Consider the following 14,413-nt stretch of genomic DNA (forward strand, 5'->3'; position numbering starts at 1 on the left):
CTGCTCAAACTTTGCACCAGATCAAGCTTTAATCAGCAAAATATCGCAAAATTCGTCGATGAATATATGCTACAATTGTCAAAAAAGATTTTACAGGTCTCAAACAGTAAAGATACAGCGTGGTCTGTCGTGAGTTACGTCTCAAAAACCGGAAACGAATACGATTGGGTGGATAAATTCTCATTGTCTATTCACATGACCGGGTCAAACGTCATGAATGGAACTTTCGACGGTGTTCCCGCGATCTCACAACGCGTGTGTGATAGGCAATGCGGGATTTGTCGTCTGCTGTGACCATGCTTTCGTGGGTTACAGATGGAAACGAAACAAGGGTGGGGTACATTCAAGCGCGATTATAAGCTGAAATAAATTTGTTTCCTACCGTAGTGCTGTGTTTTGAAAACCTAAATGTTGTTGAAATAAATAAATAATGACTTTGAATAACTTTGAGGTTTCTTTTGTTCAGCAGATCGCATTTTTTGATGAAGTTGAAACCGGAAACGACGGTAACCCACGATTACGTGTTTTCTTTGCCGATCAAACTCCCAGAAGAAGAAAAATAGATGTAATTCTTGAGTGTGTATGTCGAGAATAATCCTTCAGCTGACCCATAAACATCACAATAAAATTCACAGAGATTTATTCTCCATTATGTACAGCTGCAACACAGACTGGTGTATTTTTGTCCCAGTTTTAGGTGCTGTTTTGGGGGCATTTTGGCTAAAAATTAAATCGTTTAAAACCCACAGCAATGTTTGGAAACCCAAACTTGGTTGTTACAGTAAGTCAAATCCATCCCCTTTGACATCAAAGCATCCCCTTTGTCATCCATTGCTCAGAGATATTGTGACAGTCATTCAAAGTTGACAACCCATAGTATTTCCCAGTATCTAGGACGTGCACATATATGTGTGTGACTGTGAGTTTACGGCTGTGCTTTTGTGTGTATTGTGTAAGAGGGAGGAAGTGGTTTGAATTTAAAATACAACAGTCATTAATGAGCACAAGTAAAATTATATAAAGCAGTTAAACTAGCATGCAATTGTTGCATTTATTTTAATTGCAGTTTTTCAGATTGACGAGAAGTAATGAATAGGTTAACTCATAGACCCTGCACCCTCCCACCCACCCCAAAAGGAGGTGTTGCAGTATTGTAGCTAGGACAAGATAAAGTTAGTCGAGCGCATAGTTTGATTATGATCTAATAAGTTAATTTTGCGATTTAAAGTACACGCTTTCATCCTGAAGGTAAGGAAAACGCGTACTGTGTAATTTATATTTCTGTACGAGGTCATCCTCTAGTCTAAGGGTCATTGCAGTGAGTAGACAAAATTTATGTATTCTGCTGCAAAATGTTGGTGCTTTGGTAGCAGCTTTAATTGAGTAAGGCATGGATGAAGGTTCTGACTGATCACTGCTGCTGCACGTGTCTTGCGCTAGCTTGACAGGTTTTGTTTATTTGTTTTTGCAGACTCAGCCTTCGCTTGATGAAGTAAAGGTTTCTGAAAATTACTTTGAAATGCAGAAGCAGGTAAAGTTTCAGAGCATTTGCTCCACTTTTGCAGTTTTTCTTGAGACCAGCTCCCTCCAAGCATGGTCTGCTGTCCTTCCAGGGCTTCGACATTTTGTATGGATGTCAAATGTGTCTGGCCCGACTCTTTCTCAGCTCTGTCTTTGGTCAACTTTATTCCTCCATATTCTCTGATGATCTTTCTTTTCCGAGCTTCATTTCTCCTGACATAGCCTTTTTCTTGCAAGGCTATGCTGGCAGTAGAGCTTTGCTGACTAATATGTTACAAGTGATTGACTGTTAACTTGTATACATGTATGTATAAAGTTGTCATAGTTCCTCTACCCCAGGATATTAATTATTATCATTGAAGTTTTGTCATCAAAATAGCATTTGGTTAGCCTGTACTACTTCTGGGAACCAGGTTGATTTTGTCTTTGGTTTTCCTGCTTTGTCAGGTTAAGCTTCTTTAAATAAGCAGCATACAGCTTATCTTTGTAGATATAGTCTAGATTTTGTTGACCTTCGCCCCTCCAGGTTATCGACTACACACGGAAGTTATCGTGGGGCCGTGCGGACCCATGCTTCTTATTTCCTTCTTTGAGAAACATGGGTCCGCACGGCCCCACGATGTTTGTAGTCTAAATATGACCCTCTTTTTTTTTTATTACTTCTCGCTGAAATTTTAGGACATAAGACTAAGAGCGTTTTAGGTGCCTGAGGCATTTTTAAAAGCTCATTAAAAAAATTCCAACCAGTTTAAGAGATATTTGCAATTAAACAGCCTTCTGGGTCCACTCTGACCCACGACCACCGGCGAAGGTTAATTATTGACACGTCATTTGGACAGATATTGCTGCCAGTTGCAGCATTTTCATAGCGACTCATGAGAGCATTTACAGCTGTGAAAGGTAGTTTATTGTTTCTCATAGCAGATCAGATATGGATTACAATACAGAGGGAACATCAGTTGATCAGTCAGCCTAGTTTAGCATGCTATATTGAGCACAGCAGTGTCTTGCAATGGAGAAATAGGCTTCATCTGTTCATGAGAGTCAGATATCACTTGTGTGCATGGATACGAGTATACAAAAAAGAAGTGATATATTAAGGATGTATTTGTTATAATAACTATCTTAATGTGCAGCCTGCCTTGCACTCCATAAGCTTCAGTAGTGATGGTACTACCTCCAAAGTTCCCGGTTTGTGACTGTTCACATTACTTTTCCTTTGTATGCATTTTCTCCGTACCAGTATCTTTTTGTGTTTGTTCCAGTCATTTCCTGTCATTTCCCAAACATCTCAGCTTCAACCCCCAACCCCTCAGCCAAGCCAACAAGACAACAGCAACAACAGCGCCGCTTCACTAGACCGAGAAGATGGAGAGGTATGGATCTGTTCTGCCGGCTTCCCACAGGGGGTCATGGTCTTATCGAACTTGGAAATATCTTTGAAGATTTGTTATCAGAATTGTTTTGTACAAGCCAGGAAGTGAGTTTGAAACAATCTCTTGTTGTTGTTATGAATGTCTTTTCATCAGAGTTCTGTTTGTTGTATTGAACCCATTACTTTCAGTGAAACACAGTGTATTTGTATATCTCTCACTAACCCATGGTCCCGCGTAGCATGATTAACTTGAGAGAATCGTACCATAGACAATTACCCAGATGAAGAGAGGAGAGGAGTTAAAGTATTAGTGTATTAGTTTTGTATCAGAACAGGCCAAGGGTTGCACCTTTTACAACACAGCGCCTTGTGGTCCCGAAAATACTGTTGAAACTTAAAGGGATTTAAAAAACAAAACACATCTAAGCAATCTCACTGACCCCGTCCCTCACTGACCCCGCCTCTCACTTTCTTGCCCCCTCTCTTTCTCATTATCTATTCCATTTTTGAGAGTTAAAAATCCAACTGTGTTATGATATATGATTATATATCTGTTGTGTTGTCCAGTATCCTCAGATGGCCGGTGTCACTCCTGAAAAGGGGAAATCGTCTGAAAGGAAGAGAAAGAGGAAAGTTCCCATCGACGCCGGAGATGCACGTAAGTTCTGCACGTGTTCATATCTGCCAGTGGCTAGAGATACATGTTGTTTATGTCTCTTACAGAATAAAATCTCTAGCATTGAAGATTTGTAAATTCCTCAGGAAGGTTTGAATGTCAGACTTGTCCCTTTTGAAGTCAACAATCAAACGCCAGATTAGGTTAGTTTACTTGAAACTGTAAACTCCATTTCTAGTCAGTGATGCAGCAGGATTTTTTTATCTCACATTCAAAGGCAAGCATGGGCTGTGTGTCTTGCTGAGTGAAATGCTGGGGCATACTCCAGCGGAAGTGACGCCACATACTGAAATAAGAGTAAACATTTTCACTCAGCATGACGACAACGTTCATACAGGGCTAAATCTGGATATTGCCAGTGCTGGTCTGCTTGCTCAAAGTCAAAAGTTTGTAAATAACAGACCTGGGAACCCATACGATTTCGGCGTATTTTCTACGCTTGATTGTCTAAAATACGATCAGTACGGTCGGTGGAAAATAAATACGATCAAACAAATTCATAGACTACTTTTCTTCACAATCGTAACTTACAGGCAAGAGAATCTTCCGCCTTGGCGGAAATCCGCCTTTTTGATGAGCCCCAGAGTCATTTCTGAGATTGGTGTAAATCCGTTGAGAAAATTGGGGGGGGGGGGGGGGGGGGGGTACGGTACTTTCATTCGCGTAACAGCTTCCATCGGCGATAGTTTATTCTCAATTGGCGTATTCTTATTTGGACTGAATGTTGCTTGTACGAAATTTGCCGAGTAGAACCCGAGGAAGATAAGAATGCTGTCGGAAACAGCCGAGCAAGTGGTTTTATGCTTGTTCCGGAATTTTCCAAAGATTTCCGAGCGCTTTCTTTGTTTTTACGGATCGTGCAGTTTCTAGACCACGCACCATTTTGGTCACCATGCATCGACGAATTACGAAAAGCGATAAGGCCCTTGCGGCCGAAATCGACTCAAGTGTGAAAAACAAAGAGAATTTTGGTTGGCTTGAGGAAAGAGTGAAGACTTCGATCTGGTTGACGAAAGGCAAAGTCTAAAACGAACACATAGTGGAGCTCTCTGTTAACGATTTTGAACACATTGGTGAGATATTACTGCAGCTTCAAGTGCACTGTTTTGTAAAGTTATGGTGTCTCCTGGTGCACGTTTTAGGTGTGGAAAATGCCAAAAACCCTCAGCTTCAGGGGGCATTGCCCCCGGATCCCCTGGAATGGGCCTATAGCGGCCCCCACACCCCCGCATTATTTTGCTCCTTTTTAATGATTTCCTGTTCCCATGCCTGAACTTAAACCGGGCAAGGATGTAGCTCAGTCGGTAGCGCGCTGGATTTGTATCCAGTTGGCCGCTGTCAGCGTGAGTTCGTCCCCACGTTCGGCGAGAGATTTATTTCTCAGAGTCAACTTTGTGTGCAGACTCTCCTCGGTGTCCAAACACCCCCCGTGTGTACACGCAAGCACAAGACCAAGTGCGCACGAAAAAGATCCTGTAATCCATGTCAGAGTTCGGTGGGTTATAGAAACACGAAAATACCCAGCATGCTTCCTCCGAAAACGGCGTATGGCTGCCTAAATGGCGGGGTAAAAAACGGTCATACACGTAAAATTCCACTCGTGCAAAAAAAAACCACACGTGTGTACGTGGGAGTTTCAGCCCACGAACGCAGAAGAAGAAGAACTTAAACCAATCCAGTATTTGGGAGGTTTGAATGATGTGTGGAGTACACTCATTTTTCTGAAAATACGCCAAGTTTCTTTGAGAATGCTACAAGTGAAAAACAGGGGTTCCCAGGTCTGAAATAAGCAAGAATTATCATGCAGCCTTTGATCACCAGTTTATTTTCAATGGATTTGTCTGTTGCAGTAGCAGTCAAAAGCACCAGAGCTGAGACGAATGGAAAGAAGATCAATGAATACTTCAAGGTGACGTTTCTTTAACAATCTTAGTCAGCAGTATGACCTTTTTCAGATGGTGAATGTGTGTGTGTTCGTAATAACTAGTATTTGTTAGTAATATAGTGAGTTTATTGTTGTGTACAAGGAATGATAGTGTTTGTGTGCACACGTGTGTGCGCGGGTTTTTCTGACACCACGCAAATGTTCATAGTTCAGAACAGCGTATCTTCAGATTTAAATCTTCAGAATTCTTATTAGAAGGCATTTCCAATTATTGGGGGGGGGGGGGGGGGGGGGGCCTGGCCCTGCCAACATTTTGCTAACTCAACTTCCCCTTCCATGACACTTGACAGTGTTTTGTGTTTTTCCTCAGAACCAGTCTCCAGGTCGGGGAAACCAAACAGGGGCCAAATCACCCTCTCCACAGGGCTATGCACAGGTATGCCACGCTTGCAAGTCTGACATTTGTGTATACAGTAGTACCTGTCATGGTATGCCCCTGTTATGAGAAGACACCATCGACTGAAGTATATATTGACCTGTCCATTGTTTGCTGACCAAATTATATGTGACGTGAGAGGACACTTGCAATGTGGAGACATTTTTTGTTGATCCTAATGGTGTTCTCTTCTTAGGGGTAGCCCTGCATATGAAATACACAAACATTTGTGGAAGCCTTATAGTTTTTGTGTGTAATAACCGTATCACGCCATGAAGTGTTCTGGTAGTTTATTGTCTTTGTGTTAAGTATGACCTCATTCAGTCATTGTCTGCGCTAAAGCTGAAGCTTTTTACCATGATTGCATTCCTTCAATTATTTCTGTAAAAGCAAAACCTGGGCATGGCTGATCTGGATATGATTGTCTGATGTGATTTGTGATGGTAAAACACTTCCATAACAGTACTATTGTTGTTTTCAGTACATCGCCACATCGCCAGGGTCATCGTCAAACTCCATCCATGAGTTAGCGCTCGCCTTCCCATCTCGGAACTTTTCCTCTCCTGCTGTTATTGGGCCACCTCAGATCCATAAACCCTCGCAGGTTAGTCAAACAGACAAGAGGTTTTAATCTTTATTTATGATTTTCCATAAATTGCAAAGGGTTTCTGAAGGATTTTTGTTGTCAAAAACAGCATTAAACAAGTCAAATTTAGTCAATCTGTCGAACTCACAGAATGAAACTGAACGCACTGCATTTTTTTTACCAAGATAATACAGCTTCGTGTCAACCCCCACGCCAAGAAAATCGCTCACTTTTCACGCGCATAACGAATTGAAATTGATGAGCCAGTATAGCACAGTAGGGTATTGCGCTAAGCAGGAAAGCGCGTTTTTCTGAATTCTTCTTAACTTTTTGAGCTTGTTTTTAATAGAAACATATTTTATCTACAGGTTTTTGCAATAAACAAAATCCTTAAGAATAAAATGAAATCGTTTTTGGATCGATTTCTAAAATGTTAATCGTAGTACCTAATTAACCTATTTTTTGCTCACGTAAGTGTAGCCTATGCGATGCTAACTTTTGTCTGTCTGTGCGTGCGTGCGTATGTATGTATGTATGTCTGTGGTAGAAACTTTAACATTTGAAGACGTCACATTATGGCGTAAGAGGGTTAGACGTCACGCGAAGGAATTACTGAAAGACTAGTTGGCAGTCGTGTCCCTGTAAGTAGGCTACATGCAGACAAACAGATCTAGATCTAGTGTCTCGCTTTCTTGCACAGTGTCACCTGTGCTTACTGTGTGTGTGTGTGTGTGTGTGACGGAGTGATTGAGTTTGTGTTACTGTTTGTCGATTTCTTACGTGAGCCTTGAAGGCTTCGCCTCTTGTTGTTAATTGTGATCACATTTTTAGAGTAAAAATGACATGTATATATTTTTAGATTCAGAATTTGATGAAGAATACGATGCAATCTTCCCCCGAAAGCGGCGTATGGCTGCCTAAATGGCGGGGTAAAAACGGTCATACACGTAAAAGCCGTGGGAGTTTCAGCCCATGAACGAACAAACAAACGATGCAATACATTTTAAATCTGTTTGCGAAAATTCGATTGTAATGACAACTTTAATGAGCAAACTCATTTATTAATTTTAAAGCTTCCGAGCTGCAATGGAATCCCATAGTCCAGAGTTCGTCAAAGTTTGCTTGACCAAAATTTCAAGCAATTTGGTTCAAAAATGAGAGCGTGACAGTGCCGTCTCAACTTTCAGAACAAGCTGGATATGACGTCATCAAAGACATTTTTTTAAAAAATTGGAAAATACCTCTGGGAATATCATACTCGGAAACTCTCATGTAAAGTTTCATGGAGATCGGTCCAGTAGTTTTTTTCAGAATCGCTTTGTACACCCACCATGACCCTCGTCTCGATTCCTTGTCTGTGTTAAAATATTTAGTCAAAACTTGACTAAATATAAAAACAGGAATAAAGCACAGCTTTGCTCGCTATCAGTAGTTTCAGTTATTATGTAGAGATTGCTGAATCTCACGTCAGATCAATGTGCCGATCAGATAATCATGTATTTCTGATCTGAGAGATTATTTCTGACAAATGAACTGAATTTCAAAGATATATAAGAACATAAAAAGTTAAAAAACACGAACATATATGAGTCATTTGATCCCTAAGCACTTTTTTTGTTTGTTTTGATTTTGAACAAAGTTATTCTAGTATTTGGAACGGAAGAGCAGCTTATTCTGTGTGTAATGTGGTACCCCTAATTTGCAGCTGTTTGATATGCATTAAATGAATCTTTGAGTAAGAACAAAAGCTCAGCAGAATTTTGAAATGAACAAATTGCAGTTCTAAATTTTTAGCTTTTTCCATTGTACCTATTGAATCTGTGAAAATGTGTTGTTGATTTTCAGACGGAGTTAACCGTGACGGATCTGAATACCTTGGAGAAACACTCCCACACTGTGACAGATCTGGAGCAAAAAGATTCTAGAATAGATGAACTTATCAGGGTAAGCTAAATTGTTCCAGCATTTTAGCAGTGCCGGCACATTCAGCTGTTAGAGCATGCTTTTTGGCAGAAATCTAGCTCCTGAAGCATCATACTAGCATGCTTGTTCATGCTTTACATATTTTGGTTCACATATTTCTTAGTTAACTATTGGAATGTGTAAGAGCCATTGCTAACATTAGATATTAAGAATGTGTAAAAGGTACTTGTTCTCTTTTAACCACTTTGGGATAATGTTTTGTATGAAATTTTGGATAGGTTCAAGTTTTAATTTGATACACATCTCGTTTAAAGCCATGTATTTTTCTGTCACATACAGGAGACCTTGTATGTTGATTTCCAATGATCTGTGTTGAACTCTATTGAAAGAATATGATGGAACAAAGAGAGAGCGGTAATGGGGTGGGGGGATGTACTTTGTCAAAACTTGACTAAATGTAAAAAAACAAAACTGTCAGCTCTGAATCCTTCTAACAGAAATAATTCTGAATTTGTTTGTTTTGAGGCTCAATGCTTTTGTCACTTGCTGACCTGTTTTTCACACGTTTTCAGCAAAATGATGAACTTCGAAGACAGTGTACAGCCCACCAGAAGTTGTTGGAAAAACACAAAGAGAACCTGCAAAAGTGTCTCGAGGTCAACAAGTCACTTTTGATAGAAAAGGTAAGATGTCAGCTTTTCATGTCGGACTCCACTTTAGAAAACAAGAGTAACAACAAAAAGAAAGAGTAAGAGAAAAAAAGATGGGGGGGGGGGGGGGGGGGGGGGTGAATAAGTGTGTGGCAAAAATTAGGGTCACTTGTCAGTCAGGGGAAAATATTTTCCCAAATCTTCCACTCCTTTGATCGTGAATAGTTGGTCGTATTTTGAATTGGTTCCTCCTGAGCTTGAGCAGAGTGCAGCGAAAGACAATGTAGAAGAGACACAGGAGAAATCACAAGCACGGAGGTCATATTTTGGTTCTCTTCATTTTCAGTTTGTTTAGCGTGCAAATAATTACAATATCGCAATACTTTATTGATACTTCACAGGAAATTAACATGAATGTCAATCACAATATTTAAAAATTCATTACATTTACAATAACAGACAAAAACTATTGAAAAGAAACTAATGTAATGATGAGAGATTGAAACAAGAATCGAAAGGAAGTATGGTATTTTGATTAGTTCTTTATGTGGATGTTCTTTTTGAGCAGAGTGCTATTGAAAAGAAGACGACGCGGCAGAAATGCATGGAAAATAGACTGCGACTGGGCCAGTTTGTGACGCAGCGTCAAGGCGCGCAATTTGTGGAGAACTGGGTGGACGGCTGGGCTTTCACAGACCTTATGAAGTGAGTTGGAGTTCTGTATATATATTGAAGACACTTTGAAGATATTAGTGTTGGCTTGAAATCTTAAACTTGTGTGCATTGGACTGCACCGGTCCACATAAGTGCTGCAGAGCATCTGGTTGCGTTACTTGCTTGTTGCTAACTCCCAAGTTTATGGGCTGTCTCGCAATTTTTTAAAATTCTTTCAGGATGTTTATCTCCTACACGGATACTTTTAAAGAAGCAGTTGTTTATCTGAATTTACCAAACTTTGTTTTCTCTTTTGCACAGGGGACATATTTAATAAATTTGACGTAGGGTTGTATCTTTCATATCCAAATCATTTTATGTGGGGATGTAACTTTTATTTGAAGAAGAAAAGATTCTTTTGTGAACAACCGATTTTCCTTTATAATGTTGATCCTTGTAATATTCTAGTACCTATATAACTCAACTCAGGCAGATGTCACTGCTTTTTACAGCCTTTTCTGTTTGTTATTCCCTTTGCTTGTTTGTGTTCCAGGCAACAGGAGAGGATTGCTTCAGAAAAAGATGAAATTGATAAAAATAGACGTCTTCTCATGAAGAGGAAACCCCCTAATTTACCGAAAAACTCCAAACAGGAGCACCAGTTTGTCAAGCCAGGGGAAAAATAGTAAGTAGATTTATCTTGTGTTGTGTAAGCTGGCATATGGTTTGTTACCGTCTTCTACCGTGAATAATTTGTTTACATGAACAAAAACGTTATCAAACTTGCTGGTGTCCACTACTAGTAAAAGTGTCAAGGATTCAGATTGTGATTTGAAAGGTAAACAAATAGTAAAAGAAAGGTAAAACACACATACATAAACAAGCATAAACACTTACTTGCAAATTTGTGCATGTACATGCATGTCCCACATGCATATGTGCGCTCACTCACTCACTGCACTAAAATGCAAAAGAAAAAGCATGCAAAACACTTGGACATTTTATCACAGATGCAAGAGAAAAAAATCCAAGGAAAAACTCAAATCCAGATGGTATGAAACTAGGTTAACACTTCATCCAAAATATGTGATCCTTTTTTTCTATCAAGATTATCAGCAGTAGACATTGCACACACACTCGGTTAAACACGCTCAAAACATTTTTTTTTTTAAAGCACACAAACACTTTAAAAACACTTCATTACAGATATGCAGAAAAGATCCAACTTCATCCTGAATACATAACTCAATCTTGACTTTTTTCTTTGCAGTTTGTCAGCAGCAGACTTCTACGAGCAAGATGAGATCTTAAAGTTGCGGCAGGCGGCCTTGAAAAAAGAGGACGCCGACCTTCAGCTCGAGCTGGAAAAGCTGGAACGTGAGAGGAACCTCCATATACGAGAACTCAAGCGCATCCACAATGAAGACAACTCACGGTTGGTTCTTAGCAGAATTAAGGCAATGAGCGGCAGTAAAATTTAACTTGGAGAATACATGGAATAACCTAATTTTCTGGGTAGTTATTGAAGAGACTTAAACAAATAAATGGAAAAAATGTAAATACTAATGGACACAGACTGCCGTTGCTATGGAAATAGCCGCCATATAGGATTTCTAGGAAACGGTTTTACAGCAATATCATACATCAGACATGCATAATATTTGGCACAAGGATACACATGACTTGTATCTGCAATCATATAGAACGATATTTTGACTAAAGACTACAGTTGAATTTAAATTAATTTTTGTAATAAGGATTAATGAATTTTTAACTGCATATTCATTAATCTTTATTTCAAGAATTATTTTTAATTTACCTGTAGTTTTTTGTAAAAATATTGTTCTATATGATTGTAGATAAAAGTGTTGTGTATCTTTGTGCCAAATATTAAGCATTTCTGATGTATGATGTTGCTGTAAAACCGTTTCCTAGAATTCCAATATGGAGCTGTGTATGCCAGTTTCCATAGCGACGGCAATCGATGTCCTTTAGTTTTCGCAATTTTTTCATTTCTTTATATGTCACTTCAATAACTACCCAGAAAACTAAGTTACTCCATGTATTTTCCATGTTTCATTTTGGTCATTCTAGTGCCACTCATTGCCTTAAAGATGATTTCCTTCTGGTGGAAATGATCATGTACACAATCCCCCGCGGGTTAGGGGGAAGAATTTACCCGATGCTCCCCAGCATGTCGTAAGAGGCGACTAACGGATTCTGTTTCTCCTTTTACCCTTGTTAAGTGTTTCTTGTATAGAATATGGTCAATTTTTGAAAAGATTTTAGTCAAGCAGTATGTGAGAAATGTTAAGTCCTTTGTACTGGAAACTTGCATTCTCCCAGTAAGGTCATATATTGTACTACGTTGCAAGCCCCTGGAGCAAATTTTTGATTAGTGCTTTTATGAACAAGAAACAATTGACAAGTGGCTCTATCCCATCTCCCCCCTTTCCCTGTCGCGATATAACCTTCGTGGTTGAAAACGACGTTAAACACCAAATAAAGAAAGAAAGAATTGCCTTAAAGATGATGTCCTTCTGGTGGAAATGATCATGTACACAACTATAGATCTGCCCAGACCTTGACATGAGATAAGAGCATCCTTCCATTTAGACACTTACCAAAAATCATCAGTCTTGTTGCTTCCTGTACCGAGTGGGAAGTGTTGTGTTTTGGCATTTCACTGTGTCATCTTAAAAAGTTGTTATGGCAATGTTTGTCCAACTGCTGTTTTGATTTTGTCTGTATTGTGTGCTTTTGTTCTTGTTTGTCTGTCTGTGTGTTTGTTTTGAGGTCCAGCAGAGAAACTTGTTTACTGAGGAAGGAAAACTTATTTGTGATTTATGTGTATATTTCAGGTTCAAAGATCATCCTATCCTGAACGAACGGTACCTCTTGTTATGTCTGCTGGGCAAAGGCGGCTTCAGTGAAGTCCACAAGGTGGGTTCTTGGCGTAACATTTTTTCTCTTTTTCTTTCACTTTCATCTTTTCCTCCTTCATCTATCAGCGTCCTGAAAGTCTGAGCTTTTAATTTGACCGCAGGTCTAGCGAGCTAGCAAAGGTTGCTGGTCCACTAGAAACTTTTCCTGGTCTTCAGATAGAATTTAGAATACTGTTTTTACAAAAGAGATTTATTTACGAAAAGAATAATACCATTTTCACCAGTAAAGTCCAGTGCTCTACCACCTGAGCTACCCGGGCCCCTGGGGGGTGTTCTGCTCACCCACAACTTTATATATCCCACTTGCAGGGATTTAGAGACCTTAAGTGGTGTGGTAGAAAAAAATGGTATTCCTAATCTGTGAACTAGTGGTATTTACATTCTGATACATTTAGTCCTTGAGAAAGTTTGCAAGTGAAACACGCTTAATTTATTTCTCTTTTAATTCAAGCTATGATTCAACAATAATTTTAGAATATAACTCCTGAAATGATCAATTGAAAAGCAGCATCAGAAGACTGTGTATAGCATTAGCAAGGGATATAACTCTGGTGGTTTCTGTTTTTGTCTAAACCTTCTTCTTTTATAACCTGAGCAGTTAGCCCTTTTGAAGGTGTTGAATTGAAACAAACTGACTTGAAACTTGTTTCTCATTTGGTTCAAGCTATGGTTCAACAATTATTTGAGAATATACCACCTGCAATGATAAAATCATTAGCTACAAGTAAAGATGTGTAGTACAAGGGAGGTGACTGTTATTTTCTGTGTTTGCTTTGTTTGCATGGCGATTAAATTACATATTCCTACTCCGAATCACATGTAGCAGTTGACTCAGTCTAAAGTGCTAGGTCTGAAAAGGCTACCCGTCTAAGGGGAGCAACCCCAACTAAAAAAGTGTAAACGTAGCTATGGTAATGACGACGCACCCAGGGAGTTACCTCCCCTCCTGCGTACTACGTCACTACTGCTACTGACCACGTGACCCCTATCATTCGACACTTCAGCTTTCTAGGGAGCAGGTCGTGAATTTTTTGGCTCTAGTGGAATTTCGCTGTTTGGTGTTTGCTTAGACACCCACCGGCACCCACACCCGTCTCTTCACCCGCTGCACTGGTAGTTGGTGAGCTCGTTCCTTTACTTGTTTCGAACGTAATTTTCAGTTGCTACTTGAAATTTTCGGCCACGTGTTGGTCACGTATTTTGTGGTAGCCATTTTGGAATTTTGTGTCTCCATTTTGTTGTCAGCATGTCTGACGGAGACAAAAAGCGCGAGCGCGGCAAGGCTGATGTGAAAGGGAAAATTAAACCCAAGTCTTCCACTTCTGTCCCTAAGCCTATTTTGGTTGTGGTTTCTGACGCGGCTAACAATACTGTTATGACGGTCCCTATTTCTGCCCCAAATGACCAGCCGGTTGTGGGGCAGTCTAATCAACCTACGCGTACCTGTGTTTCTCGCTCGTCTTCTCTGCCGCTTGCAGATTCGACGTCGCTGGTTTCATCGTTGCTTTCTTCGCTGGTTCCCGAGCTTCGCACGCTGGTGAGAGAGGAGTTGGTGCGTTCTCAGCCGCCGACTTCCGTTGTCCCGTCGATGGCTTCTTTTCCGCTTCCGGCTGTGACGCTGTCCTTGACCGAGGCGGTTGCTTCTGTGCCTTCTACCGCTGTGGTTGGCGACGCAAGTAAGTTGGGCTGGTCCGTAGGCCCTCGTGAGGCCGCTGGACGCTCCCTGCTGGGAAGCAGCCCTTTTCGGCGGGTTCACGACCCG

At 40.2% G+C, this 14,413-nt stretch overlaps 1 protein-coding gene across 4 annotated transcripts in view; it reads left to right on the forward strand.

The window, feature by feature from the left end:
- The window catches only part of LOC138982520 (serine/threonine-protein kinase tousled-like 2), a 59,802-nt gene that overhangs the window by 4,765 nt on the left and 40,624 nt on the right, over window positions 1-14,413 (forward strand). For 2 of the 4 annotated variants that reach the window (XM_070355822.1, XM_070355820.1), the window contains exons 3-14: window positions 1,472-1,531; window positions 2,787-2,897; window positions 3,464-3,554; window positions 5,423-5,481; window positions 5,828-5,893; window positions 6,375-6,497; window positions 8,325-8,423; window positions 8,975-9,085; window positions 9,621-9,757; window positions 10,260-10,391; window positions 10,977-11,141; window positions 12,568-12,649. In XM_070355822.1, coding sequence (XP_070211923.1) covers window positions 1,472-1,531; window positions 2,787-2,897; window positions 3,464-3,554; window positions 5,423-5,481; window positions 5,828-5,893; window positions 6,375-6,497; window positions 8,325-8,423; window positions 8,975-9,085; window positions 9,621-9,757; window positions 10,260-10,391; window positions 10,977-11,141; window positions 12,568-12,649 — 1,236 coding nt within the window. The remainder of the gene's footprint in view (window positions 1-1,471; window positions 1,532-2,786; window positions 2,898-3,463; window positions 3,555-5,422; window positions 5,482-5,827; window positions 5,894-6,374; window positions 6,498-8,324; window positions 8,424-8,974; window positions 9,086-9,620; window positions 9,758-10,259; window positions 10,392-10,976; window positions 11,142-12,567; window positions 12,650-14,413) is intronic. The other 2 variants (XM_070355823.1, XM_070355821.1) reach the window with 1 other exon arrangement.

This window comes from Littorina saxatilis, linkage group LG12 (genome assembly GCF_037325665.1).
Source record: "Littorina saxatilis isolate snail1 linkage group LG12, US_GU_Lsax_2.0, whole genome shotgun sequence".
Lineage (NCBI taxonomy): Eukaryota > Metazoa > Mollusca > Gastropoda > Littorinimorpha > Littorinidae > Littorina > Littorina saxatilis.